At 46.2% G+C, this 27,688-nt stretch overlaps 1 protein-coding gene across 8 annotated transcripts in view; it reads left to right on the top strand.

Moving 5' to 3' along the window:
* BEND5 (BEN domain containing 5) overlaps window positions 1–27,688 on the top strand; it is a 906,797-nt gene that overhangs the window by 710,147 nt on the left and 168,962 nt on the right. The window contains exon 1 of one of the 8 annotated variants that reach the window (XM_072649380.1): window positions 22,708–23,100. The exons of 4 other annotated variants lie outside the window; for them this stretch is intronic. Coding sequence is in view for 1 of the 4 variants with exons in the window: in XM_072649374.1 (XP_072505475.1) it covers window positions 22,872–23,100 (229 nt within the window). In the remaining 3 variants the exon portion in view is untranslated. Of the gene's footprint in view, window positions 1–22,707; window positions 23,101–24,895; window positions 24,925–27,688 lie in introns of those variants that run through there. 3 more of the 8 variants (XM_072649374.1, XM_072649379.1, XM_072649376.1) reach the window with 3 other exon arrangements.

Genomic DNA, 27,688 nt, shown 5'->3' with positions numbered 1-27,688 from the left:
AATAGATTTCTTTACTCCATTGCCTATATAGCTTAATTTCCAGTTGCATACTAAAACAATTTTTAACATTCATTCTTAAAGCTTTGAGTTCCATATTCTCTTCCTCCTTCCCCAACCACCTTCATTGAGAAAACAAGCAATTCAATATAGGTCATACATGTATAACAATGCAAAGCACTTCCATAATAGTTATGTTGTAAAAGACTAACCACATTTCCCTCTGTCCTATCCTGCCGTTCATTTATTCCATTCTGTCCCATGACCTGTCCTCCCAGGTAGTGTTTGCTTCTGATTATCATCTTCCCCAATTTACTGTCCCTGCTCTTATCTTCCCTCTCCTATCACCTTCTCCCTTGCCTTCCTGCAGGGTAAAATAGATTTCCATATCCAACTGAGTATGTGTTATTCCCTCCTTAAACTTAATCCCATGAGAGTAAGGCTCAAGTATTTCCTTTCATCTCCTCCCTCTTTCCCTCCATTGTAGAAGCTCTTTCTTCGCTCTTGTATGTGAGATCATTTGCTATATTCTACCTTTCGCTTTTTCTTACTCCTAGTACATTCCATTCAACAGTAAATTTTATTTTTTCTAGGTGTTAACACATACATACATGTACATATTCATACCTACACATACATATAATATGCACATATATACCCATACACACTTACATATATATATTCCTTCTAACTACCCTAATATTGAAAAAAATCTCATGAGTTACAAATAACATCTTTCCATGTAGGAATGTATACAGTTCAACTTTAATGAGTTCCTTAAGGCTTCTCTTTCCTGTTTACCTTTTCATGTTTCTCTTGGTTCTTCTATTTGAAAGTAAAATTTTCTATTCAGCTCTGGTCTTTTCAACAAGAATGCTTGGAAGTCCTCTATTTCATTGAAATACCATTTTTTCCCCTGAAGTATTATACTCAGTTTTTCTGAGTAGGTGATTCTTGGTTGTAATTCTAGCTCATTTGACCTCTGGAATATCGTATCCAAGCCCTTTGATCCGTTAGTGTAGAAGCTGCTAAATCCTGTGTTATCCTGATTATATTTCCACAATACTTAAATTGTTTCTTTCTAGCTAACTATAATATTTTCTCCTTGACCTGGGAACTCTGAAATTTGGCTACAATATTCCTAGGAGTTTTTCATTTCAGATCTCTTTTAGGAGGTGATCAGTGAATTCTTTCCAATTCTATTTTACCCTCTGGTTCTAGAATATCAGGGTAGTTCTCCTTGATAATTTCTTGGAAGGTAATGTCTAGGCTCTTTTTTTTTATCATGGTTTTCAGGTAGATCAATAATTTTTAAATTACCTCTCCTGGATCTATTTTCCAGGTCAGTTGTTTTTCCAGTGAGATATTTCACATTGTCTTCTATTTTTTCGATGTTTTGGTTTTGTTTTGTAATTTCTTAGTTTCTCATAAAGTCATTAGCTTCCATGTGTTCCATTCTCATTTTTAAAGAAGTATTTTCTTCAGTGAGTTTTTGAACCTCCTTTTCCTTTGGCCAATTCTACTTTTTAAAGCATTCTTCTTCTCATTGACTTTTTGGATCTCTTTTGCCATTTGGGTTACTCGATTTTTAAAGGTGTTATTTTCTTTAGCATTTTTTTGACTCTCCTTTAGCCAGCTGTTGACCCACTTTTCATGATTTTCTTGCATCACTCTCATTTCTCTTCCCAATTTTTCCTCCACTTCTCTTACTTGATTTTCAAAATCCTTTTTGAGCTCTTCCATGACCTGAGACCATTGCATATTTTTTTGGAGGTTTTGGGTGTAGAAACCTTGACTTTGATGTGTTCTTCTGATGGTATGCTTTGTTCTTCCTCATCCTAAAGGATGGAAGAAAATACCTTTTCACCAAGAAAGTAACTTTCTATAAAATTAATTTTTCACCTTTTTTGGGCATTTTCCCAGCCAGTTACTTGACTTTTGAGTCCTTTGTCAAGTGGAGGTTATACTTTAGGGACCTGTAGGTTCTCAGTTCCTCCAAGGTGGTACAGTCAAGGGAGAGGACTTTACTCCTCTCCTAGCCTGTGCTCTGGTCTGACAGCAACCACAAGCACTCTTTTCTGCCCAGGATCTATGAGAAGGATTCCCTCTCCAGATCTTCCATCAGCTCCACCGTGTCAGTGCTCCTCCTCACCCCAGGACTGTCACTCAGGACTGAGACCCTGATTGACCACTTAATTCCCCCAAGGTCTTTAGGCCAAGGGCTCCAAAAGTGAACACTGCTGCAGTGGCTGCTGCCAGGGCTATGGCCAGACCACACACCCCTCTCACCCAGGTGAAAGAACTTTCTCACTAACTTTTGAATCTGTCTTTGGCATTTGTGGGTTGAGAAATCTAGGAATCACAGCTGTTATCCTTGATTCTGCATCCTGAAGCCTGCTCCAGTCCTGTCCTTGCTGCATGGCCCAGGCTGGGCTGTGCTCCACCCCTGGCCCAGTGCAATACACTTTTTCCTGTCAACCTTCCAGGCTGTCTTGGGCTGGAAATCTCTTTCATTCTGTCATTTTGTAGCTTCTGTTGCTCTAGAATTTGTTCAGAGCCATTTTTATACAGATATTTTATGGGCTATGAGGGGAGAGCTAGAGCAGATCTGTCTTTCTACTCTGCCATCTTGGCTCCACCCCACCAAAGACAGAATTCTTATTCAGGTCTCTTTCAGCTCCAAAATTCTGTGATGCCATGTTTCCCTATGAACCCTGTCATCCTCTTCTCTAATGGCCCTCCTACTTCTGACATTCCCTGTTCTTGATCCTCAAGGGATATTCCGTCTCTGACCTTCTCAGTTCTATAGTGAGGTATATGAGTAATCATTTTGATACAGTTTGATTCAGTGGAGACTATGCTGACATGTGCTACTGATGCTAAATTCCTCAGGACATGACTCTGAGGAGAAGAAAGGAGATTGGGTTGGTTTCTTCACCTTTAGTTCATTTTCTATCATTTGAATACGTTTTTGTGTCATACATCTTATGTTGCTCTCGTTTGTTGGCTTTTTAATTTTGTGGTTTTTAAGAGTGGATACTGCTCCAAGGCAATGTGCAAAAGTTGTAGCTCTTAAAGAGCACATTTCAGTGACAGAGACATTGCAGAGGCTGTTGGCGTGAGGATATCAACTGTTTCAAAATTGAAATAGGATTGGTCTGTACCCAAAGCACAAAGGAACGTGTTGAAAATGCATAACATCCCAACCCAAGCTGGCAAACAATTGCTGTAAAATAGGATAATTAATTCTTGGAAAACAATTGTTAACATCCTGTTATAATAATTCTCTCATTTGAAGCCCAGAGGCAATCTAATGCCCCTCAGGTCCATGTGGTTCCCTCCTTTGCTGCTTTAGAGAGTTTATATTAACTAACAATGCCATCCCAACCACTCTGGGCCCCTAGCTGGGCAGAGGTTTGGCTCTCTGCCTCAATTTAGATTTACATTTATGTCTTGCTAACTGCTGATGACCTCTTTGTGGTTGAGGCAAAACTCAGGTTATCAGAAACACTTGGGTAAAGAGTCAGCCAATTCCCCTGCAGTGCTGGAGAGGCAACTGATTGAAGTTGGAACAGAGTTTTTAAAAAAAATTTTTAAAAAGCTCCTAATTATTTCTATAGACTTGACAATACAAAGAATTGACTACTGAAGTCAGGAAAATGTAATTTGTATCAATAAAACTCACTTTTGTATTTAAGACTCTATCCAAGTTATTATCAGAAAATGCCCAAGTAGATCAAGATCACTGGATTGTAAAACATCAACCCCCCAAAATGTTTTGGGGATTTTAAAAATTTCTTGTGGGCCCATTGAGCAAATTATGAACTCTGAAAAACATATTGAAATACTGAAAGGCAAAATTATTTCAGAAATTTCCAAATACACCATGCCACACGCACATCATGAAAGGTTAAGAAATATATGCAAGAGATAATATAATAATAGTTAACATTTATATGGAACCCACTATGTGCCAAGTACTATGCCAAGACAAAATTTACAAATACTTAATCCTCACAACAACCCTTGGAAGTAGGTGCTATTGTTATCCTTATTTTACAGATGAGAAACTGAGGCAGAGGTTTAGTGACTGGTCAAGGGTCATACAGCTAGGCTGGATTTGAATTTGGATCTTCCTAACTCCAGACCTGGCCACTTTACCCTTTGCACCACCTGACTGCTTACAGATAAACAGGCTATCTAATGACCTTTAAAATAACCTGATTTATGGGCTTTGATTAAGGCTAGACTTAGAAAAACGAACTATTTGTCAAAGGTTTGCTTAATATTCAGTGTTATTTAAGGATGGTTTCACAGTGAAGAATTTTAAAGAACAAAGAGTCAAAATCTTGTAAGCTTGATGCTGAATCATGTAAAATTAGGGACTACCCTAAGAGGAGGACATAATGCATATTAAATCTTTTTTAAAGATGTAAAAAGTTGTAAGGTTTATAATCAATAAATTTATTTAGCTTTACCCCAAATTGTTAATAAGTTCTGAAAATTCTTCCAGCTCTGACCTTCTATTAAAATAGGAACAAAAGATTGACTCAACCACCAGTCGTTTATTAAGTACCTGCTTTGTTTCTGATAAAGAGCTAGGTGAAAGAGATCTTAAAACATACAATATTAGAGCTGGGACGAACCTGAGAATACATATTGTCAGAGCTGGAAAAACCCAGAGAACAGATTTTGTCAGAGCTGGGAAGGCCAAAATAGAGAACAGAGAATGTCAGAGCAGGGAGGAACTTTTGAAGACAGGACACAATGTCAGAGGTAGTTCAATCACCTTGATTTAATAGGGAAATTGAGGAATGAATCACACAGTGTCCAGGATCACACAAACAGGTAGTGGCATGGCGAGTACTAGAACCGAGGTCCCTTGGCCATGCCAATCCCTTTTCCCAGTGATGATTTCCATTCTAGACTTCCATTTTTGGAAGGGACCAACATTAGTTCCCCTCCTGACTCTGCTTCTGAGTGTTGGATTTCACTATGATGGAGCCATGCCCCAGCCCCTCCCGGGTACCTTCCTTTCCCATCTCCTTCCTACCCCTCCTCCCGATTTTTCAGCTCCCTTTGTGTATCTCTCTCCCACCTTCCATACCCACCCCCATACCCAAATGTAAGTTCTTTGAAATCAGGCATTGTCTTTCTTTTTGTTGTATTTGCATCTCCAGTGTGTAACTCAGTGGCTAGCATGTAGTAAGTACTTAGCATTTGTTACTTTGCCTTATGTCTTGGTTCCTGATCCAGCTGCTGTTTTGAACAGGGTGGTCCCCAAGCTGGCCACCTGAGTAGCCAGCCTATTTCCCTAACAGTGACCAGGGGACTGTCTAGTCATCAGCAAAGATGGGCCCTCTCTGCTCTGTGGGAGCAGCACATTTTGGGCTAGACTCTTGGCTTATGGATCCCTTTGGATTCAGGACCATGAGATAACTAACCATTGAACTGCAAAGGATCTTACTGGCTTAGAGTACTCCACAGGCGTGGGATAGTGAAGAACACAGTGGGCATGAAATTCAGGGGCCTGGGCCTGGCTTCCTCCCTTCTTCATGGCATGATGTTATTACCATTCCCTAATCTTTACAAGCCTCAATCTCTCCTACAAAATAGCTAGGCTGATTCTTGCCCTACCTGCCCCACTGGGCCCAGGGGATTTATAAAGACTGAAACACACGAGAAATGGGTGTTATTCATGTAGCTGATGTTGGGCCTTCCTGCCCACATCTTGCCCACAGACTGGGGGGGAGCATTCTTGCCTGGAAAGCCACTAGTCTCTTGGGGTAAGGGCCCACAACGTCGACTCTGCTAAAAATACTTCCACATTTCCTCCTTCACTTGCAGTTGAAACCAGGGAGTGCTGAGCCATGGCAGATTCAAACAAACTCAAAGCCTCCTCTGAGAAAACATTCTCAAACTTCTGGATAGGGCCAGCAGCAGATCAGGGTCAAGGTGTTTCCTACTGGGATGGCTGGGGCTCCTCTGGAGCCTAACCGTGATCCTTTGGCCCTGCTGTCCATCTCTCTGTTTGGGTAAGCTCTGACCAGGAGTCAAAGCCAGAGCTGTCTCTCTGGCCTTGTCTGTACAAAACTCTCAGCCCAGCTGTTTCCTGCCAAGGCAGCCCTAGTGCTCAGCCAAAGGGAGCAGCCCCATCAGAGACTGAAAAAATGCTCCAACAGATTATCAGCCAGAGCCCTGACCCTGGCCCCAGACTAAGCTTCCACTCTTATTAAACACCTTACGTTAGATGTCCAGTGGACATCTTAAACTCAGTATGTTCAAAACTCTATTACTGTTGAGGGTAGTCCACCAGGTCCTAGGAGTCATCCCTGACTCCTCCCTCTCTTTCACTCCCATATCCAAGTTGTTGCCAAGGCTTGTTGATGTCACCACTGCAGTATCTTTTAAATATGCCCTTCCTTTCCTCTGTTCCTGCCACCATTCTAGTGCAGACCCTCATCACCTCATGCTTAGACCAGCTGCTGGTGGTTTGACCACCTCAAATATCTTCCCCACTCTGATCCATCTTCCAGTTCAACAACTTTGGCACTCTTTACCCCCCTCAATAAACCCCTGTGACTCCCTGTCATCCCCAATGTCAAATACAAAATCCTCTGGTGTTCCAAGCCTTCATCTTCAAATAAGACACTTCATCTCCTGACTTTGGAAATTTTCACTGTCTGTCCCCCATGTCTGGAATGCTTCCCCTCATTTCCACCTCCCAGATTCCCTGGTTTCCCTCAACTCTCAGTTAAAATCCCACCTTCTACAGGAAGCTTTTTGCAATCTCTCTTAATTGTAATGTCTTTCGTCTGTTGATTATATCCTATTTTAAATGTATTCAAGGTCAGCTACAGCACTAATGGTAAATTATTTAACTTGATAAGGCTACAAGCCAAGACTAAAGTGGAGGGAGAGTTAGTGTGTGACTTTTTGTTCGGAGATGATTGTACACTCAATGCAGCCTCTGAGGCTAGATGCAACAAAGTATGGATAGATCCTCTGCTGCTTGTGCTAATTTTGGTGTAGAAATTAGCACCAAGAAAACACAGGTTTTCCACCAGCTAGCACCACACCATCTATATATGTGGAGCTATCAGTTACAGCAAATGGAGACATTTTGAATGCTGTGGATAAATTCACTTACCTTGGCAGTATACTTTCCAGGGATGTGCACATAGATGAAGAGCTTGATACATGAATTGCCAGAGATAGTTTAGTGTTTGGGAGGCTCTGAAGGAAAGTGTGGGAGAAAAAGGTATTAAGCTGCCTACCAAACTGAAAGTCTACAGAGCTGTTGTACCAACCTCATTGTTTGCCTGTGAACCAGTGTCATGCCAAGTAACTGAATCTCTTCCACTTGAATAATCTTAGGAAGATTCTGAAGCTTACCTGGCACTATAAGGTACTAGACACTGAAATCCTTTCTTGAGCCCAAGCATTCAGAATTCTACTACACTGAGTGCAGTTGCTAGGGGTTGGTCACATTGTTTAAATGCCAAACACGCATTTGCCTAAAAGATTACTTTATGGAGATTCACACAAGGTAAGTGCTCACATCAAGGTCAGAAGTGATAGAAGGACACTCTTAAGGTCTCTCTGAAAAACTTTGGAATCAATTTTGAGACATGGGAGACGCTGGCACAGAACTGCCCAACCTGGCATGCCCCATCAAAGACGGTGCTGTGCTCTATGCATAAAGCAGAATTGCAATAGCTCAAAGGAAACATGAGATGTGCAGATTTAGAGCCTTCTCCACTCCAAGTGTTTATAAGACTATTTGTGCCTGACTTGAGGTAGAGCCTTCTAAGCTGATATTGGTCTGATCAGACATAGTTGGGCACACTGCACCTTGATCTCAACATAGTGAAGTCATTTGGGTCTTCTTCAAGAACAAAGGACAACCAACCAACTGTTGAACCTGTATATAGCTTTCTTGTACATAGTTCTTTGCATGTTATCTGTCCCATGGAGCAGATATGGGGATGGTCTTGTAGGGGCCACTCCATGAAGTAGAGGCCCAAGCTGTCCTCCAACTTAACTCCTACCACAAGGTGCCTGGAATCAGAATCCTCATGCTGAAGAGGCCTGAAGAGGGCACCTCATCCAAGCCAGCCCTACCTGACCCATCAAGCTCCCCTTTAATGTTCCTGATGATATGAAAAAATGTTCCAAATCACTACTGAATAGAGAAATGAGAATTAAAATAACTCTGAGATACTACCTCAGACCACTCACTATCAGACTGCCTAACATGGCAGAAACGGAAATTGCTAGAGGGGATGTGGAAAAATAGGGACACTAATGCACAATTGGTGGAGTTGTGAACTATCCCAGTCTGAAAAACAATTTGGAACTATGCCTGAAGAGTTATAAAGCTGTGCATCCCCTTTGACCCAGAAATACTGTTAGTAGGTCTGTATCCAAAAGAGATCAAAGTAAAGTGAAATGGACCTATATGTACACAAATATCGATAGCAGCCCTTTTGGTGGTGGCAAAGAATTGGAAATTAAGGGGATGCACATTAATTGGAGAATGGCTGAACAAGTTGTTGTCTATAGTTGTGATGGAATACTGTTGTGCTAGAGGAAATGATGAGAGGGATGGTTTTAGAATAAACCTAGAAAAACTTCTATGAACAGATGCAAAATGAAGTGGTCCTGATCAGAACCAAGAGACCAGTACATACAGTAACAGCAATTGTGTTTGTCCTCCTTTGCCGAAGAAGGTCATACCATCAGAGAAACGATGACATGACTTGCACTTGACTTTGTTTTGAATGAGGGAGGGCTGTGCAAGGTCACCAACCTCACTTTCTCCTCCTGTGCCATTTGGGTGCAGTGACCAGATATTCATCAGGATGACTGGAGATGACCCAGGATGCAATGGGAGACCTTGGTCCCTTTAGACCCATTGCTAGCCCGTAGTATTTGATCCAACAACCATATGTGGAGCATCTGATCTGGAACAAATACTATACAAGGCGCTGGGGATTCAGAATAAAAAGAAACTGCTCCTACCCTGAAGAAGCTTACCTTCCACCATGATAAGGACACAATATCTACATAGATAAGGAAATGCAAATTACATGCAAAGTAACTGTTCTGCCCCCACTACATGACCTCCTGTTCCTTCTCAGACTCCTTTGCTGGATCTTCATTCAGCTCATGACCACTAACCATGGGGACCCTGCAAAGTTCTGTGCTGCTCCCATGACCACTAACCATGGGGACCCTGCAAAGTTCTGTGCTGCTCCTTCTGCCTATGGACTCTTTGGATTGGTGAGCTCCCATAGAGTCAGCGAGGAGCTCTAAGCTGAAAATTCCCAGGTCCACTTATTCAGCCACAGCCTCTCCTGACCTCTGGCCTCCCGTTTCTAATTGTCTTTTTTGACCTGGATGTCTTGTAGACATCTTTAACTCAACAAGGTTAAAACTGTACTCACTGTCTTTCCCAAAAGTTGTCTCTTCTTCCTAATTTCTCAGTCACCCAGCCTCACTCCTCTAGGAATGAGCTTTGCCTCCTCTCTCTTATCCCCAGATTCAACCTGTTACCAAGTCCTGTTAATTTTACCTTCAGAACATTTTCTACACATGTATATATACACATATATGCATACACACCCATATATACGTGTGTCTGTTTATAGCTATCTATATACAAAATATATTCACTTCTATTACAGTAGTCTTCTGATTGGTCCCCCTACCTCAATTCTTTCCCCTAGTCACCCCCACCCCCCGCAACTGTCAAAATAATCTTCCTAAAGCACAGATTTGATCACATCACCTTCTACTCAATAAACTTCTGGGGCTTCCCTCCCTTTGCTGCCTTCTCACACCTCAGGCCCACCATATACCCTTTGCTCCAGTGTCCCCACCCTCCTGGCTGATCCCCATGCCTGGACACTCTTCCTCCTCTGCTCTGACCACTGACTTCCCTGACTTCCTTTACTGTCCCAGGAAAAATGGCACTTCCTACAGGAAGCCTTCCCAGATTTCCTATAATTCCAGTGTCTTCCCTGTTCTTGCCAATAATACCCTGAACGTTTCTTGTTTGCATGAAAGGCAAAGCATGTAGATGAGCTCCCAGTCTCATGGGGAGAAGACATGCAGCAATGTGTTTAGGGTATTATTGGCAAGGGAGGACACTAGAATTATGGGAAATCCAGGAACAGCAATATTGTAAGAATGACCAACTGTGAAAGACTTGACTATTCTGATCCAGATGGTGATCCAAGGTAATTCCTGGGGGCCCATGATGAGAAATGCTGTCCCCTCCAGAGAGAGAACTGATGAACTTGGAATGCAGATGGAAGCATGCTTTTTTTAAACTCTCTTTATTTTTACTGTTTTATTTTGTTTGGGTTTTCTTTTGCAACATGGCTAATATGGAAGTAGATTTGACTTGACCTCACATTAATAATCTAAATCAAAGCTTGCCTTCTCAGGGAGGAGACAGGGGTAGAAAGTAGGGAGAAAATTTGGAACTCAAAGTTTTTAAAATGATAGTTAAAAATTATTTTATGTATTATTAGGAAATATTTAATGAAATAAAATAATTTTTAAAATATTCCTGGTGACACTAAAGCATCACCAGACTTTTGCTTAGAGACCTCCAGTGATGGGGAACTCACTGTGTCACAGAGCAACCCATTCCATTTATGGATAGCTCTCATTGTTAGGCAGGGCTTTAAGTCTAAATCTGTCTCTCTTGCCCTCTGGTTGCATTGTTCGTAATTCTGGAAAGGCAGAAAGCATCACATCTTCTTCCTTGTGGTAGTCCTTCAGAGATTCTCAACCACTACCACCTTGGTAGTCTGTGTTGTGACCCTGCTGTCTGACTAGGAGATGAAGCTGAGCCCTCTGTCTGTAGAGAGGGTAAGGGCAGGGAGGGGCAGTATCAGCTGGAAAACAGTCCCACTATCTGGATCCTGGCCCAGCCCTGCTCCCCCATCTCACCAGGAGACCTTGGGCACCTCACTTTCTTTCCAGTTTGACTCCCAGCTCTGAGAGTCGTTGTCCTAAGCTCTCTGCCAGCTCCCTGGCCACTGTTCTCAGAGATATTTCCAGCCCTGACATTTTGCAGAAAATAGATGTTTGGTGACTCTGCTTTCAATTATTGCCTAGAATTCGTGCTTCAGGATGGAGTTCTTTCCCACTAAGGGAAGAGGGTTCCTTCTTTTTTGCCCAGGAGGGCTTGTATGGAACTTCCTCCTGGGATCCATAGCTCATAGAGCTTGGGGGAATGGGAGGCGTGCTCTGGAAGCCTTCCTTGGGGGCTTTGCTCTGGATCAGGAGAAAGAGAAGCTGAGCATCCACCTGTAGGGGCCATGAGGAACCCGAGAGCTGAACTTTCATTGGCTCGAAACAGCTGCAGTTTGGGGTCAAGTGTCAGGAGGCCTGGAATCTGAGATTTACTGCCTTCTACCTATGTGATTCTGGGCAAGTCACCTGGCTTCACAAATTCCCCTCTGTGAAATGGAAAGAATAACATGGTGCCTCACATAGGTAACATAGACTATCAGAACTGGGGCGGGGGCGAACCTGAGAACAGGGGATGTCAGAGCTAGAAGGAATTTTAGAATATAGAGCATGGAATGTTTGATCTGGGAAGAACCTCAGAAAACAGAATATGGAACATCAGAGCTAGGAGAGACATCAAAACATCAAACAATTTCATGGCTGGTAAGGACCTCAGAGACCATCTAATCAATCCATTCTTTTTATTATATAAGTACAGAGGCCTAGCCAGTGCAGATGACTTGACCAAGGCCCCCCAGCCAGTGGCAGGATCAGGCACATGTCTTCGGCTTGCCAGTTCACAGTCCCTCCCTCATATTCCCCTTTCAAAGCCATGTCCAAGGCAGGAGCTCACCAAGCTGACCTTTCTTTCTCCTGGTATCATTCTTGCTCCAGCAGAAACTGGGCCACAGGGCTTTGGGAAGCTCGACAGCCACCATTTCCTGGACAATCGGCTCCTCTCTGGTCTGTCTGAGCCAAAAAAAGAAGACACAGAGAGCCAAGCAGAGCCAAACAAAAAGAGGCAAGATCATGAAAAAATGTGGTCAATCATTAGTTGAGAGGTTTAAAGGCTACGCTCCAGTGCCGCTAAACATGTCCAGAGCCCAGGTCTCCTTAAAATAGTTTTGCAAAGTACGTGGAGAATTCCACACGATAATAGCAAACAGGGCTGACGCTGCTTCTATCCAGGGCTCTTGGCGCAAGCCCCGGCATCTCGCTCCCCCAAAGAGCCTCTGCTCTTAACCCCCAGTTAGTTGTGTACAACTCAGCAGAAAGATCCTGTGGAATAAATCATGGCCAGGCGAGCTCGACCCCTGTCTGTTCCTTTGTCAGTCAGTCTATTTGCCTGTTGGTCTATCACAATGTCAGAACTTTCAGTCATTTTAATTCATTTTTAGCTTAAAAAAATCATGATTATCTCATTAGAGCCTTACCACAACTTTGTGAGAGGTTTGATCATCTTCATATTACTGATGAAACTGAGGTGAAGGATCTTTATGTTTGAGTAAAGAAGGAAGTCGAGAGCTGTCAGAAGCGGGATTCAAACCCAGGTCTTTCTGTCTGCAAGTGCTGCCCACTGTACCATACTGTCTCTCTTTCATCTATTGGAAAGGTGAATAAGGAGAATTTGTATTTCTGTGGGGCTTTAGATCTTGTATAGTAAGTACTGCCTTCACTTCAGCTCTTCCAAGGTTACTAGAAGACACATACAAACACACATCCACAACCCCCCAAAAGGACTTGAGGTACCCGAAGGCTTAGATTAAAAGGTTCCTGTGATGTCTCCAGATTCCCCTTTTTTTTTGCACCCCACTGTGCTCAGCTGAGATTATTGTAAAGGGTCCGTGACAGAGGGTCTAGCAATCTTGGTCTAACAGGAGCCCCCGATCCTTTTATAAATTGTGATAGATGCCTTTCATTTTTCCATCACCATAACCCCAAATTCCAAATGGGCCCTTCCCTGTGCCTTCCCCACCGAGTCCTCTCTTGTCACAAAGTGTAAATAAAAAAAGGGAGGAAGGCTGTTCAGCACAAGTAACCAACACATCGGCCAAGTCTGACAGTCCATGAAATCTCCCAAAGCCGTATCCTTTGCCTCTCCCCCTCCCCCCCACCTCTGCAAGGAAGAGAAGGAGACGCATTTTCTCATCTCTTCTTTGCAGCCAAGCTTTCCCCAGATTGTTTTAAAAAGACTTGGCTTGGATGCCAAATGCACTTGGCAGAGGAGTGAGGAGAGGGGGAGAGTCTGAGCAGTTGAAAAGAGGAGTTGAAGCCTTGGCCATTGTCAAAGGGCCTTTCTCCTAAGGGGAGACAGTGTGATGGAGGTGGCCTTGGAGCCACGAGGATCTAGGCTCAAGTTCTGACTCCTGTTGGCAGTGCGACCCTGGACAAATCACCGAACCCTTCTGGGCCCCAGGCAGAGGGTAAGACACCTCTAAGACCGTCAGCTGCAGAGTAAGTTCCAAACTTCCATGGTGGAAGGAATTTCTCACTGGGAGCCCATGAAATCCCTGGTCCAGTTCCTAGTAATTCCATCAACAAGCATTTATTAAGCACTAAATGCTGGACACAGTGCGAAGTGGTAGGGATACAACAAGATACCAAAAATGGTCCCTGCCCTTGGGGAGCTCACAGCTTAATGGGGGAGTCAGCATGCAAATAACTGTATGAACACAGGATATAGACAGTGGAGGGGGAAGACAGCTGTGGGTATACAACCATGGCGGGCCTCACACAGGAGGGAGGATTTCCTCCCAACAGTCCTTCGTGGTAGGTAAGTCCTGTTATCTCTGAGCTCCAGGGAAGGGAAGGGGTTTTCTATACCTGGAAACTCTCTTGTTTTTGTGTATGATCAGTAGAGGGTTGGGAGCATGGCCCAAGTCACATGTGTGGCAGAGTCAGCAATCATATTTAGAGGGATCCCAAGGCTGTAAGTACAAGACTTTCATTTGACCAGTGAGGTAAGATTTGAACCCAAATCCTCTGACTCCAGGACCTCTGCAAGGAAGGGAAGGAGACCTATTTTCTCATCTCTTCTTTGCTCTTCCCATGGTAGCACATGCCTCCCAAATGATCTCCCATGTTCCCTGGCTGACCAGGGGGAACTGCCCATGGAAGCCTCGAGGTTGCTGCGATGACAGCGTTGGTCTGGAGGAGTCAGAGGAACTGGTTTTGGTCAGGGATCTGACATGTGTTAGTGGCACAACCTCAGGCAAATCACTTCACTTCAATAACAAAAGTCTACAAACATTTATTAAGCACTTACTGTGTGCCAGACACCAAACACAATCCCGGTGGGAGAGGCACAATGTCCCTCAGTGGACCTGTACAAAATGCATGGTGTAGATGGCAGGGATCCTTAGCAGGGAAGGCATTAGCAGCTTTGAGGCCCATCTCCTCCTTTGTAAACTGAGGCAGCTGCATCAGACAAGTGCCTGGTGCTCTGCAGGTGCTTAATAAATCTTAAATAAAGACCTCCGAGGTCCCTCCCAGATGTAAGCTTAGGGTCCTATGGCCTCTCTCTAAGTGAAAGTCTCTAATCTATAACTTGGGGCTACTAACCCCCAATAATGCCTTACAGGGACTATGGGAAGGAAAGTGCTTGGCCAGTTTTAATGCCCTTAGGAAGTAGTGCCTGGGTCAGCCCCTGGGGCGCCACTTCCTGCAGGATACATCTCTCCATCCCTCTCATTTCCAGGCCCTGTGCTAAGGCCTGAGACTCAAAGAAAAGCCAGAATCTGGTCCCTGTCCTCAAGGGATGTGAGCATTCTAAAGGCAGAGGCAAATATGTAAGTAGGCATGTACATACAGGATGGATGTTTGTACAGGATAAAGTAGAGGTGGTCTCAGAAGGAAGCCCCAGGACTGGGGAGGAAGGACCAGGAAAGGCCAGAGAAGCTAAGAGGTGAGGCAGGAGCAAGAGCAGTCTAGGCCTAGGGGCAGCCCATGCAAAGGCGTGGGAGCTGGAGGGCAGAAGGGTCAGCAGGCTGAACCATGGAGGTCATGGAGGGGCCCAACAGAGGAGTCTCTCTTCTATCCTGGAAATACCAGGGAACTGCTGTAGTTTGTTGGGCAGGGGAAAGTGACATGGTCAGGGCTGTAATTTAGGAGAATTCCTTTGACAGCTCAGTGGAGAAGGGATTCGTGGGGAAAGAAGTGAAGAAGAGTGGTCGGATGTTGGAAGAGTTCCATTTAGAGGTGCTAACGTTCTGTAGTGGAGTGTGGGCTGTGTGAGGAGAGATTAGGGAAGTACACAGAGATCTAGGGGAGGTGGGAGTACTCAGATCTGACCACAGACTGCTTGTGTGAGGTGAGTGAAAGTGAAGATGGTGGAAGCCTAGGAGAATGGCATGTCCGTCCTCCAGGATTCGGAAGTGGGGAGAATTTAGGGGGAAAGATGAGTTCTAAGAGCTATTCTCTTATTGATAAATAGTCAAAAGATAGGAGAAGGCAATTTTGAAAGAAAGAAATATAAGCTTTCACAAGCCAGATGATAAAATACTCCATATCACTAATATAGCCTGTGCTCTGAGGGGCTTATCCCCACTCACACATCCAGTAATCAAACAGATTCCCCAAAGCTTGGTTCCTACATCACGTCAGTGCTCCAGGGGTGTAATGGTGAGGGATTGGAGGTATGGGGGGTCTTCTATAGATATAGTTTGTGAGCCTCTACCTCTGTGTCTCCCCTTAGGATTTTCAGTTAAGAGTCGATTTAAGTAACTGGGGGCATCTACTAACATGATACAGTAAGAACAGCTGGCATAACCCTCTCTCCCAGCATCTCCCATCAGCACAAACAGAGTCCAAGGACTTGGAAAGTGCAGCTCGTGGTTGCTGCAAGTCCTCTCCTCCCCTTCTGGAGGGGCTCAAGAACTTCTCTCTGGAATGGGAGCCACTGCTTTGCTTGGTTTCTTGAGGACCCATAAATCTACACCTAGTCTCTCTTTGGTTTCATTCGCAGCTGTCACCTGGAAGTCGAGCACCAGTGGGAAGATGGGAAGTGCAAAATGCTCTGGATTCTTTGAAACTTGAAGGGTCATTCTCTAGAGAAAATAGGCTGGAAGTGAGATGGGGAAGAGACCTAGGTCAAGACAAGTCTTCTCCTCCCCTCCCCCCAAGCAATTCTCCTCCAAGGTTGATCCTGGAATTCCATTCTTATTTCAACCTCTCCAAAAGGTTCTCAACTGGCTTGACATTTTATGAACAGCCCCTGGAGTGGGACTAAGTTTCCTCTGCCCATCTAAGCATGGTTCTTGTGCATTGGCACTCCTTTCGAAGGTCTTTTTCGCAATCAGTTTAAAGAGTGTAATTGATTGATTGTTTTCACTCAGTTGAGGTATCAAGGCATCTTATCACCTATTTGAAGTGCAGTGGAATGACTTGGATTATTTACTCCACTAACACTCTACCATTAAACTAAAAATCAGAGAAATGCAGGAGCAGCTAGGTGGTGCAGTGGATAGAGCACCAGTGCAGGAGTAAGGAGGACCTGAGTTTAAATATCACCTCAAACACCTGACACTCACCAGCTGTGTGACCTTGGGCAAGTCATTTAACTCCAATTGCTCATCCTGGGACATCTCCAGTCATCCTGATGAATATATGGTCACTGGGTTCAGATGGCTCTGGAGGAGAAGTGAGGCTAGGGACCTGCACAGCCCTCCCTCACTCAAAACAAAGTCAAGTGCAAGTCACGTCATCATTTCTCTGATGGCATGGTCTTCTTTGGCAACAAAGGACGAACACACAGAGAAATGCAATTTAAACCAATTCTACCAAAAATGGCAAAAAAAAAAAAAAAAAAGGAAAATGACAAATGTTGTGGGAAAACAAGCATATTAATGCACTGTTGCTAGAGAACTGGTCAAGGTGTTATGAAAGGCAGAGTCAATAAATTGTGTATACCTACTGAAAAAGAGAAAAAGGACTCACATATGCAAAAATATTTGTAGTTTCTCTCTACTGGAGCCAAGAATTAGAAAGTACGGGAATATTCATCAACTAATTATGGTATAGGAATGTAATAGAATATTCTTGTGTTGGTCGTAAATGATAAAGTGGATGATTTTACAAAAGTCTGAGGAGATTTGTATGAATTGATACAAAGGGGAGTGGCAGGCACTAGGAAAGCAATTTATATGACAGCATTATAAAGACAATTAACTTTGAAAGACTTAAGAATCCTGATCAATGCAGTGACCAAACCAGAGGACCAGTGATTAAGCATGCTACTGTCCTCCTGAAAGAGAAGTGATGGACTTAAGATGAACAATAAGACATATGTTTTAAGAGATGGCCCACATGGGAATTTGTTTTGCTTGATTGTGCATATTTGTTCCAAGAGTTTTCTTTGCCTTGTTCTAATTGAGGGAGAGTATACAGAGAAAAAATAAATGCTTGTTAATTAAAAAATAAGTTAAATTTTTTTTTTAAAGATAATGTTCTGTTTTGGACATGTTGAGCTTGAGATGCCTAAGAACATGAAAGGTAATTGATGGTACAGAATGGGAGATCAGAAGAGAGGCCAGAGGTAGAACTAGAGATTTGAGAGCCATCTTTAGAGAGATGATGGTTGAAGTAATGAGAGCTGATGGATCAACAAGTGAGATATTAGAGAGAGAGAGGAGAAGAGGACCTAGGATAGCGCCATGGAAAGATACCCCTAGTTAGTGAGCATGACCAGAATGAAGACCTAACAAAGGAGCATGAGGGGAAGTCAAACAGGTAGGAAGAAAACCAAGAAAGAACAGTGTTGTTTAAAAAAAAACTTGAGAGTTCATATCTAAGATATTTAGAGAACCTATTGAAATTTATGTATAAATACATATGAAAATAAACACCATTCTCTATTGACAAATGATAAAAGGATATGAATAGGCAGTTTTCAGAGTAAGAAATCCAAATCATCAATAGCCATATGAAAATGCTCTAAATTACTAACAATTAGATGCAATTTAAAACAACTTTGAGATTCTAACTCACACACTTTGGCAAAGTTGACAAAAAAGAAGAAATAACAAATGCTGAGGGCACATGGGCAAAATGGGTGCATTAATTCCCTGTTGATGGAACTGTGCACTCCTCCAGTCATTCTGGAAGGTATTTGGAATGAGGCCAAAGCAGCTATTAAACTATGTGTACATTTTTGACCCAGCAATATCTAGGTCTATGTCCCAAAGAAGACAGAGAAAGGCGGGAAGGACCCAAATGTATAATCATGGTGGTCAAAAATTGGGAAGTGAGTGGGTACCCATCAATTGATAAATGACTGTACAAGTTGTGTTATATGATTGTGTTTGAATACTATTGTGCTTTAAAAATTGATGAAGGGGATGGCTTCAGAGAAGCCTGGGTAGACTTGTATGAACTGATTCAAAGTGAAGTGAGTAGAAATAAGAGAAAAAAATTATACAACAAAAATATTGTAAAGACAAACAACTTTGAAAGATATAGGAACTCTGATCAACACAAAGACCAACTACAATTCCAGAGAATTCCTGATGAAAAATGCCATCCACTTCTTGATAGTGAAGTGATATACCCAGAATGTGCGTTGAGATATTTTATTTTGGATGTGGCAAATGTGGGAATTTGTTTTTCTTGACTATCCATGTTTGTAACAGGTTTTGTTTTTAGTGATTTCTTGGGGGGGGGGGAGGAGAAAAATGGATCTTTGTGAAAATTTTAATAAAATGTAATTTTTTAAAAACCTAGATATAAAATAGGAGGAGGTGTTCAATAGTATCAAAGGTTGCAAGAGGTTCCAAAGAGTTAAAATTGAGAAAAGACCTTTAGATTTTGCAATGAAAAGAAATAGAATTGAAGGGAAGAAGGCAAATGGTGGGAGCAATTCAGGGCTCGTTTTTGCCTTGGTGTTATCGATGAAAAAAATGGGGGAAGAGAATAGAGGACAGTGTAGTATAGAACTGATTGACCAGTGAGGTGAGATAGGAGAAGGATGAGAATGTAGCCTGTGAAGGAGTGATGGCATGGGAGACAACTGAATGGTAGAGGGCTTGGAAGTGATGGGGAGAATGAAGAGCAGGGTTAAGGGTCATAAGGCAGCAGGGAATATAGAAGGAAAAAAGATTATAATCTTATAATGGGATTTCAGAGATTATGAGCGTGGGAATGGAGCACTTGTCAATGATATCAAGCTCAAAGATACATCTCTGTAAGCAGCTGAGGTGGGCAGAAGGAATAGTTCATGAGGACTGAGTAAGTTGAGGAACTAAGAGGTTAGAATGATGAGGGACCATCCATTTATATGCTGAAGTACCTTGAAGAGTTGGGGCACAGAACTCATTGAGAAGAGAGGAAGAACGACCTGGAGTGTCAGGAGATAATGGCCACCTGGCTCTGGTCTGAGTGATAAACTTGGACAACATGAAGGTTAAAGAAGAGGTTGTTGAGTGATGGTGATAGAGGAAAGGTCTGAAGTAGCGATGGTGAACAGGAGATATTCCAACTCTCCCATTGTGACCAGTGAGAGTATGAAAGTGCCATCAGTTCTGGGAAGGGTGCCAAGGGAAATGTTTTCATTGGGAGAAGCATCTAGCAGAAGGAATAAGAAAGGGAATAGGTTTAAGATGAAAGCACATTTGTTACTTATGGAGTAGGCATTCCAGAGAGCACCATGGAAGAGGCATGTGGATCTGGAGTGATATGGAGGGTAAGAGAAGAGAAAGGTTGAGGTGGATGGAGTAGGAGCAGATAAGCATGGGAGATTGGATTTGTACATCAGCAACTGGATGAGGAGGTTTAGAATCACTGGCATGATGACCATTTAGGAATGAGTATAGATAGTATGTCAGTGCTTGAACTTACTTTATAGAAATGGGATCCATCAGTAAAAAAAGAATTTTGAGGATATATGCCTCCCACTGTATGTATATTATTTATAATCTTGACAAAGAAAATCTGCTAATAATGATGTACATTATAAAACATACACAAAAGACACATTTAAAATGATGAAATAAGGCAGAAATATTTGATTGTAGAGTCCATAGGGACTCATTGGAGTTTGAGTAGGATGGTGACATGGTCAGACCTGTACTTCTGTACTTCACAGAAATCACTTTGGCAGTTTTGGGGAGGATGGATCAGATTTGAGTGGGACTTTGAGGCAAGGAGATTCCACGCAGGAGAATATTGGAATCATCCAGGTAAGGGGGCGCAAACTACACCTGGTTATACCTGGGAATTGAGAAAAGGATGAAAAGAAAAGATGTGGAGATTGAAAGGACAGGATTTGGAAACTACCTGGATATGTGGTGTGAGGGAAAGGCAAGAATTGAGAATGACATTGAGTTTGTGGATCTGAGAGATAGAAGGAAGATGGCACCTAAAAAATAAAAGAGAAGTTTGGAAGAGCCCCCAGTTTGGGGAGAAAGATGATGCACTGGCATCTGTAATGTCAATTGCAAACTGGAGAAATGAAGGGGATGGGGAGTCTTCCTCACTGACCTTTGCCTCAGTAGCTGAGGAGTACTCTAGGGGGTTACAAGGTGACCTTGTGATAAGGATGTGGGAATGCTGGAGATGGGATGGAAAATGTTACCTGCACAGTTTCTGTGGGTGCCTGAGTCTTGGCTAATACTGAGGGGACAACCCCGAGAGGATCCCACACACCTTGGGAGCCAGGCCATCACCCCTTGGAGGTGTGGAGATGTGCCTTGGAGACATCCGTTTTACAGGATGCTCTTGCAGTTAGCTGTGTTTGCAAATTCTGACCCTGCTATCCTTGATATGTTCTGAAGGCTTCTCTGAAGACCCTGGGAGCCCTCCCTCTTTCCTCCAGCAGCTCAGGAGCTGTGCTGCTGCCATCCCTAGGTCTGACCTAAGGATGGGCCCACCCCCTTGATCCCTCTAGCTTAGGTGACCTGCTTCTCTCACCATTTTAGGTCAAAGACTGTGGCGTTATGATAGCGTTACACAGATGCATTTTTGTGACAGGGAGTGGCTTGGGGTGGTCAGAGTGGAGGCAGCTCAACAAGCCCTCTGCCTTCTCTTCACATCTGGCCCAGCACAGTCCTCGCCTGGAGCATCTACCCTAGATGCCTACTCTGCTGGGTCAGCTCACTGCCCAGGCTGCTGTACAGGCGACAACTTTGGCAGCTTGGGCGCTTCTGCTTCCTTATCCCAGTGGGCATGATTGGCCTAGCAGTGGCCATCAGTGAGAATACTTGGGCCTTGCTGAGGACACCTCTGGACAGTGTCCCCTGAGACATCAGTCATGGCTTGTTTACACCAAAAGAGGTGACTTGCGATGGAGTTCTCAAGTGGAAGTGGTTTGAAGGCTTTGCTCCAACTATGGTTTTATCTCCCTGACGTTCTTCTTTGTTAGTATAGATAACAGAGAGCTTTGTTTGCAGTTGGGAAGCAGGTCTGTGGAAAGAGCTCAGGCCTGAGGCTCCCATGGCAGCCCTGAATGTTCATTCTGTTAGGATGCCGACCTTAGTTTGTTCATCTGTAAAATGTAAGATTTGGACCAGATGGTCCCTTTCTGCCCTAGCACTCCATTTGTCTTTGACAAACCAATCAAGCATTTTTCCTTTTCCAATGAAGTTTAGAACTTCGGGAAGATCCAGTGTTGGGGTGAGGTACATTGGTGGCCCGGGCTTGGGGAGGCATTCTTGGCTGCTATGGAGCGGAGATTGGAGATCGCAGATGAGCGCAGAGGCCAGGTGTATTTTCCATGAGCTTCAGGGTTTCACCTCTCCCCCAAAACCTGCCGCCTGTAGTGTCACAGAATGTCAGCTGGGAGGGGCCTGAGAGACCTAGCAGGACAATACTGTCACTTAAGGTGTGATCGAAGGAGGACCGGCACTAGGAAGAGGATTTGGTCAAGGGCCTCAGAGAGTCAGCACGGCAGGGTGGTCCCCACAGGCTGAGTCTGCTACTTTGTATCCTAAGTGAAAACTGTTACGAGGAGGCGGGGTGGGAGGAGGAGGAGGAGGCTCCAGCTTGGGAGCCCACCTGCCCGAGCCTCCACCTGGGGCGAGGGCAGCAGGCTCCCAGGCCCGGGAGTCCGGGCACAACTTGGGGCAGAGGGCCCGAGCCGTGGGCACCTGGCAGAAGGAGACAGACAGATAGGGAGGGAGAAGGAGGGAGACAGACAGCGGGAGAGCGCCGGGGAGAGAGAGCCAGAGTCGGGGGTGGGAGCCTTGGATGGCTGAGGGTGAGAAGTTTGGAGGGGAAAGGGATTCCGGCAGAGGCTTCGGGAGAAGCGCCAGGGAAAGATTTGGACAGAGAACTTAGAAGCCCAGGCAGACTCCCCGCGGCCTCGCCGGGGGGTCTCCCGCTGCCAGGTGAGGCTGGCAGCCGCCGTTCGCTTCTCGGATCCTCCGCGCGTCTCCAGCCGGGGGCCCCCGCCCCCCCTCCCGCCGTTCGCTCCGCGCCGCGCTCCGGCGGTGATTGCTCGGGTCTGACTTAGCCAAAGCGGCGGACGCTCCCGGAGCCGCCCCCTCTCCTTCCCTCCCCCAGGTCTAGCCGTCCCCCTTTCCCCCTCCCCCTTTCTCCCTCCTGTCTCCTGGGCGCCCAGGCGAGAGCAGCCGATGGGCAGAGCGGGGGGTTTTCGGGAACAATAAGAACGGGGGGAGGACGGCGAGCCCCGGAGCTTCGCCCCCCCCCCGCCCCGCGCGTGCCGCGCCCCGCCCCCGCCCCCAGCCAGGCCCGGCCCGGCCCGGCCCCCGCGCCTCCTGCAGCTGCTCGGGCGGGCGGGCCCCTGAGCGGAGCCGGAGCCGGAGCCGCGGCCGCCGGGGGCCCCCTCCCTCGGTCCGTCCGCTCGGCCGTCGGTGCCGCCTCGGGTCCGTCCCCCTCCGGCCTCCGCAGCCCCGGCCATGTACGCCTTTGTGCGTTTCCTGGAGGACAACGTGTGCTACGCGCTGCCCGTGTCCTGCGTGCGCGACTTCAGCCCCCGCTCGCGCCTCGACTTTGACAACCAGAAGGTCTACGCGGTCTACCGGAGCCCCGAGCCCCCCGAGGCGGCGGCGCCCCCCGCGCCCGCGCCCGCCGGGGCCTCCTGGGGCGCGCTGCTGCCGCACAAGGCCCAGATCCTGGCGCTGGCAGGTGAGTGAGGCCCGGGGGCCGGGGAGGGGGCCGGAGCTGGGCCGGGGGCCGGGGGCGGGGGTCCCCGGGGCGGGAGACGGCCGGGCCGGCCCTCTGCAGCCGCGCCCCCGGCGGTCTTCTCCCAGGCTCTTTTGCCGAGGTTTCTTTCTGAAAGGCCAGACCAGTTAAAATTGAGATCGGTTCCCATTGTCATCCCTGCCCCCCTTGGCCCTCTGCTCCGTCTGGTTGCACTTGTTGGAAAGGAGTTTTCAAGAGCCGAAGGTGGGGAGAGGCAGGAGAAGGTGGTTGGGGGGGCGGGGCAGCTGTCCCGTAGCTACCTGTCCCCCTCCCCCAACACACACACGCGCGCGCACACACACACACACACACACACACACACACACACACACACACAGAGCTGTTGGGACATGGTGACTTTTGGTCTAGGACCTGAAGCCAGGGCCACTTCACAATGCCCCCCTGTTCCTCCTCCGTCCGCTTTAGAAGGGTGTGAGTTACTCCCAAACCCTCTGTATTTGGGTAGACTCTTGTCTGTAGCTCCCAGGAGCCTCTCATCACACACCAGTCTTCCTGTCAAGTGTACAAGGAAGGAAGGACCTGGATCCCCTGTCTCAGATGGAGAAACTGATGCCTGGAGAGTTTCCATTGAGGCCAGCCCAGATGCTGGGGCTCTTTCTGTGACAATGAGCTCTCATTTAAGGACTCCTGTGAAGTAGGTAGAACAGGAATTATCTACATTGTACAGATAGGGCAACTAAGAATTAGGAGTCCTGGCATCTCTGTGAGACATAGGTGGTCTTTCCAATTTCATGGATGTTTGGAAGGCTCCCTGCTCATCTTACACAGAAGGGAACTGAGATCCAGCAAAGGGAAGGGACTTGCTCAAGGTCACTTAGCTAGTAAGTGACAGTCTGGATTTTTTAACTGAGTGCCTCCAACTCCAAATCCAGCACCCTTTGGGGTCTCCCAACTCCCAGCCCACTATGTTCCTTATATTGTACCACACTGCCTTCTAATGCCCACCCCCACCCCCACCATTCATAAGCAACAAGGAGGAAGAGAAAGACAGGTGGTGCTTCAGAGCTGTGGAGGTATCTGGGATCAAGTCCAGGAAGCCAAGGGGTGAGGAGGTTGGGTGTCTAAGGAGAACAAGGATTACTTGGGATCACTTTCACAAAGCTGGGAAGGATGGAGAGAGGGCTAGATAGACATCTGTCCCTATCCATACCTTAGCAAAGAGTCCCCCTGCAGAATCCCCAGCAAGCGATCATTCAGCTCTGGGTTAAATACCATCAGTGATGATGAACTCACCACCCCCAAGACAGAGACCTTATCAAGCAGTTTTAACTGCTAGGAATTTGTTTCCTGACATCAAGCCTAAAAAATTCTCCTTATAAATCTGGGCTTCCTCCCCCACACCCACTCCTCCATCATCATTCAAGTTGCTGTTTGTCCTGCTCTCTGGGGTCCACTTCATAGCCCTTCGTACACATTTGAAGGTGTCTCCTAGCAGCCCTCTTCTCCCAGCTAAAAAGTCCCAGTTCTGTGTCCTGGTCTTGATGTGACCTTCGTATGCTAACAATCCTCTTTTGGCTCCCCTATGAACAGTCATCTATGAACAGTTGCCCTGAAACATGCTGCTTTCCCATTAGGGTCAGCCCAGGCAGTCAGCTATGAAATGGAGTCCCTGCTTCCTTACTTGACTCAGGAATTTTAGGATTTGGATCTGGAAGGGGCCTTAGCAGTCATATGGATTAACTCATTTTACAGGTCAGGAAACTGAGGCCCAGAGAAGGGGAAGGATCCGCCCCCGATGACCAGCCAGTAAGCCCCTTTGGTCAGGTAGCAGTGGGAAAAGGCCTGGGTGGTGATCAAAAAAGCTGGGAAGTTGGTCCCTGGGTAAAGAGGAGGATGAGTCTTAGGGTCAAGACAGTATGAGAAAGTGGGAAGAGATTGTGAATTGGGAAAATACCTGACTGCATTAGCAGACAGGTATTTATTGAGCATGTGCAGCCCAGGATGCAGTGGGAGGCGAGGGAGAGTTTCAGGGAGTTGACAGTCTACCAAGGGGCACCTGTATCTTTCCCTCCATTTGACTTGTTGAAAAAAAATTTTAAAGAATGGATTGGGGTGGGTGGGGAGGGAAAAGGGAAGAGAAGGTGGTTTCTGGGGTGGAGGAGGGCTATTTTCCTGTCTGTGCCCCTCCTCAAACATATAGGAGTTGTTGAGGCCCAAGGGCTTTTGGTCCATACTTTTGGAAACGAAGCCTGTTGGGGCTAGGCTGTGTGAGGAGTGAGGCTGAAAGGAAATCACTCAACCTCACCAGTTCCTAGCCCAGAAGCCCCAGTCAGGGGTTCCTGTTGGATCTGTCCCCAAGTGGCAGGTCATGAGCCTCCCTCACTGCTCTATAAAATAGTGAGCTCCCCATCCCTGGAGGTATCCAAGCAAAACCTAGATGACTGCTTGGAAGGGAAGTTGTCAGTGGTTTCCTGCCTGGGTGAGTTGGCTAGAAGCCCCTGAGGTTCCTGTCCTCCTGAGATGGGCTGATTTCTGCCAAGGCTGTGCCTTCACCTTCCTCATGGGTGGTGCTCCGGTTCTGCTTAAAGAACCCAGGAGTGTCCTGCTCCCTCCTTGGGCCTCTTTGGCTGACACGCAAATGCTTCTTAAGAATTCCCAGCAGCCAGTGCTCCAGGGTCCTAGGTGGCTTGGGATGTGATCTGGGGAGGCTTCTGGGAGGCGGCAGCCAAGCCTGGGGGTCTATAGTTCCATACCAGTCAGTCAGTAAACATTTAAGCACCTCCTTTGTGCCAGGCACCCTGCTAAGTGCGACACGCCCTTCCGTTCATACCCTGCTTTCACATCGCACACAATGAATGATCTCCTGGTGGGCACCAACCCATCTTGCAAATGGAGATGAGCCCCAGCAGGGACTGAGCATAGTCACGCTGAGAGCTGGTGGTAGACCCAGGTCTGCTGACTCCAAATCCCAGAGTCCCCCACATAACGCTGCTTCCGCCTCTGTCCCCCTGCCTCCTGCCTCTCTCCCTGCATTGCTCTGATGAGCCCTGAACTGGGACCATTCTTGATTTTTGGCCTTATAGATAAAGAAACTGAGGCTCCCAAAGGGAGGCAGGGTGGAGGGAACAAGCATTGATTAAGCACCAACTCTGATCCACACGTTGCACTGAGTGATTTACATGTATTTTCTCATTTGATTTCCCTCCAACAACCCTGGGAGATTGGGACTGTTATTATCCCCATTTTGCAGTTGAGGAAACTGAGACAGAAGGGTAGTGACCTGCCCAGAGTAGCATGACAGGTAAGGCTCTAAGACCAGTTTTGAACTCTGGCCTTCTGGACTCCAGACCCAGTATTCCTAGCTGTCTGTGTAGCATCAGAGAACAGTACTCATGATATCTAGTCCAACCTTCTTAGGAAACTGAGGCCAGAGCAGTTCAGTAACCCGCCCAAGTCCCAGAGCTAAGAAGTGACAGCACTGTCACCCAAAGCCAGCTCTTCTCCATGGGAGTTGAGGGTTCTTTCAGCCAGTTAACACTATGCTGATCCCTGGGCAGGTGTTGGGTGGGCTGTGGGGCTGGCCTCCTCCCTGGGCTGCTTATGCTGGGGAGAGGGACTGTAGTCTGGGACTAACAGGCAGAAAATACAGCTGGGTACATGGCAGACCTCTGGAATAAGGAGCCAGGGGATCTTCTGAGGGCCAGCCTTGCCATGGGACACCCTGCTGTCATGTAGGGGCCATGGAACACACTCAGATTGAAAGCTGACGAAGGGGAAAGGTCTTGGCTACTTCCTTTTTTTCCCCCATATCTTCAGCAAAAGAGATCAGCTGTTTCCCAAGAGTAGGAACCGAGTCAGCTGGTATCATAGAATTGTGTGACTCCATTCTGCAGACAGGGAGGTGGAGGCCCTCTAGTCCACTCTGTACCTGATCGAGAAGTCCCTCCCAGGAGGGGAGACAGACTCTGACCTGGCTCTGGGCAATCTGTCCCCACCCCAGTCCCTGCTCTTGCTCTGGGACCCAGCTTAACAAACTGGAGTCCTCTCCAGGTTAAACTCCCTCTGTCATCAGTCCTTAGGCTGGACCTCCTGGGGACACCCTCCTTTGGAGCAGCTCCAGCTTGTCCACACCCTCCCTAAAATGTGATGCCTGAGGCACCCGCTAGATTTGTAACCTTAGCTGTCTTGTCCTAGAAGGAAGAAAAACCATCCCAGTGGGTGATTCACCACCATTTGCCCCGGCAAGTCAGCTCTGAAGCCTCCTACCATTAATGCCATCTCCAGTGCTAGCCATGACATGCTGTTGTAAACAGCAACAGGTTAGCAGGATCTGAGAACTGGTAGAGGTCATTGTTCAGATGAGGAAACTGAGGCTTACAGAGGGGAAAGATCTCACTGCCTTCAGAGCCAGAACTCTTAATTCGAGACTACATCCTTATTTTAAAGATGATAACCCGAGGCCTGAGGGGTGGGACTCCAGTCTCCTGCTCTCCTGACGTTTTCCCCAAAGCATTTCTCTAAGAAAGGCTTTATTTAGTGTTATAAACCACTCTTCTGCAGCAGCCCAGTA

This window comes from Notamacropus eugenii, chromosome 2 (assembly GCF_028372415.1).
Source record: "Notamacropus eugenii isolate mMacEug1 chromosome 2, mMacEug1.pri_v2, whole genome shotgun sequence".
Classification (NCBI taxonomy): domain Eukaryota; kingdom Metazoa; phylum Chordata; class Mammalia; order Diprotodontia; family Macropodidae; genus Notamacropus; species Notamacropus eugenii.
Note: the sequence above shows the minus strand (reverse complement) of the source record. Positions and strands in the feature narration are given on the sequence as shown.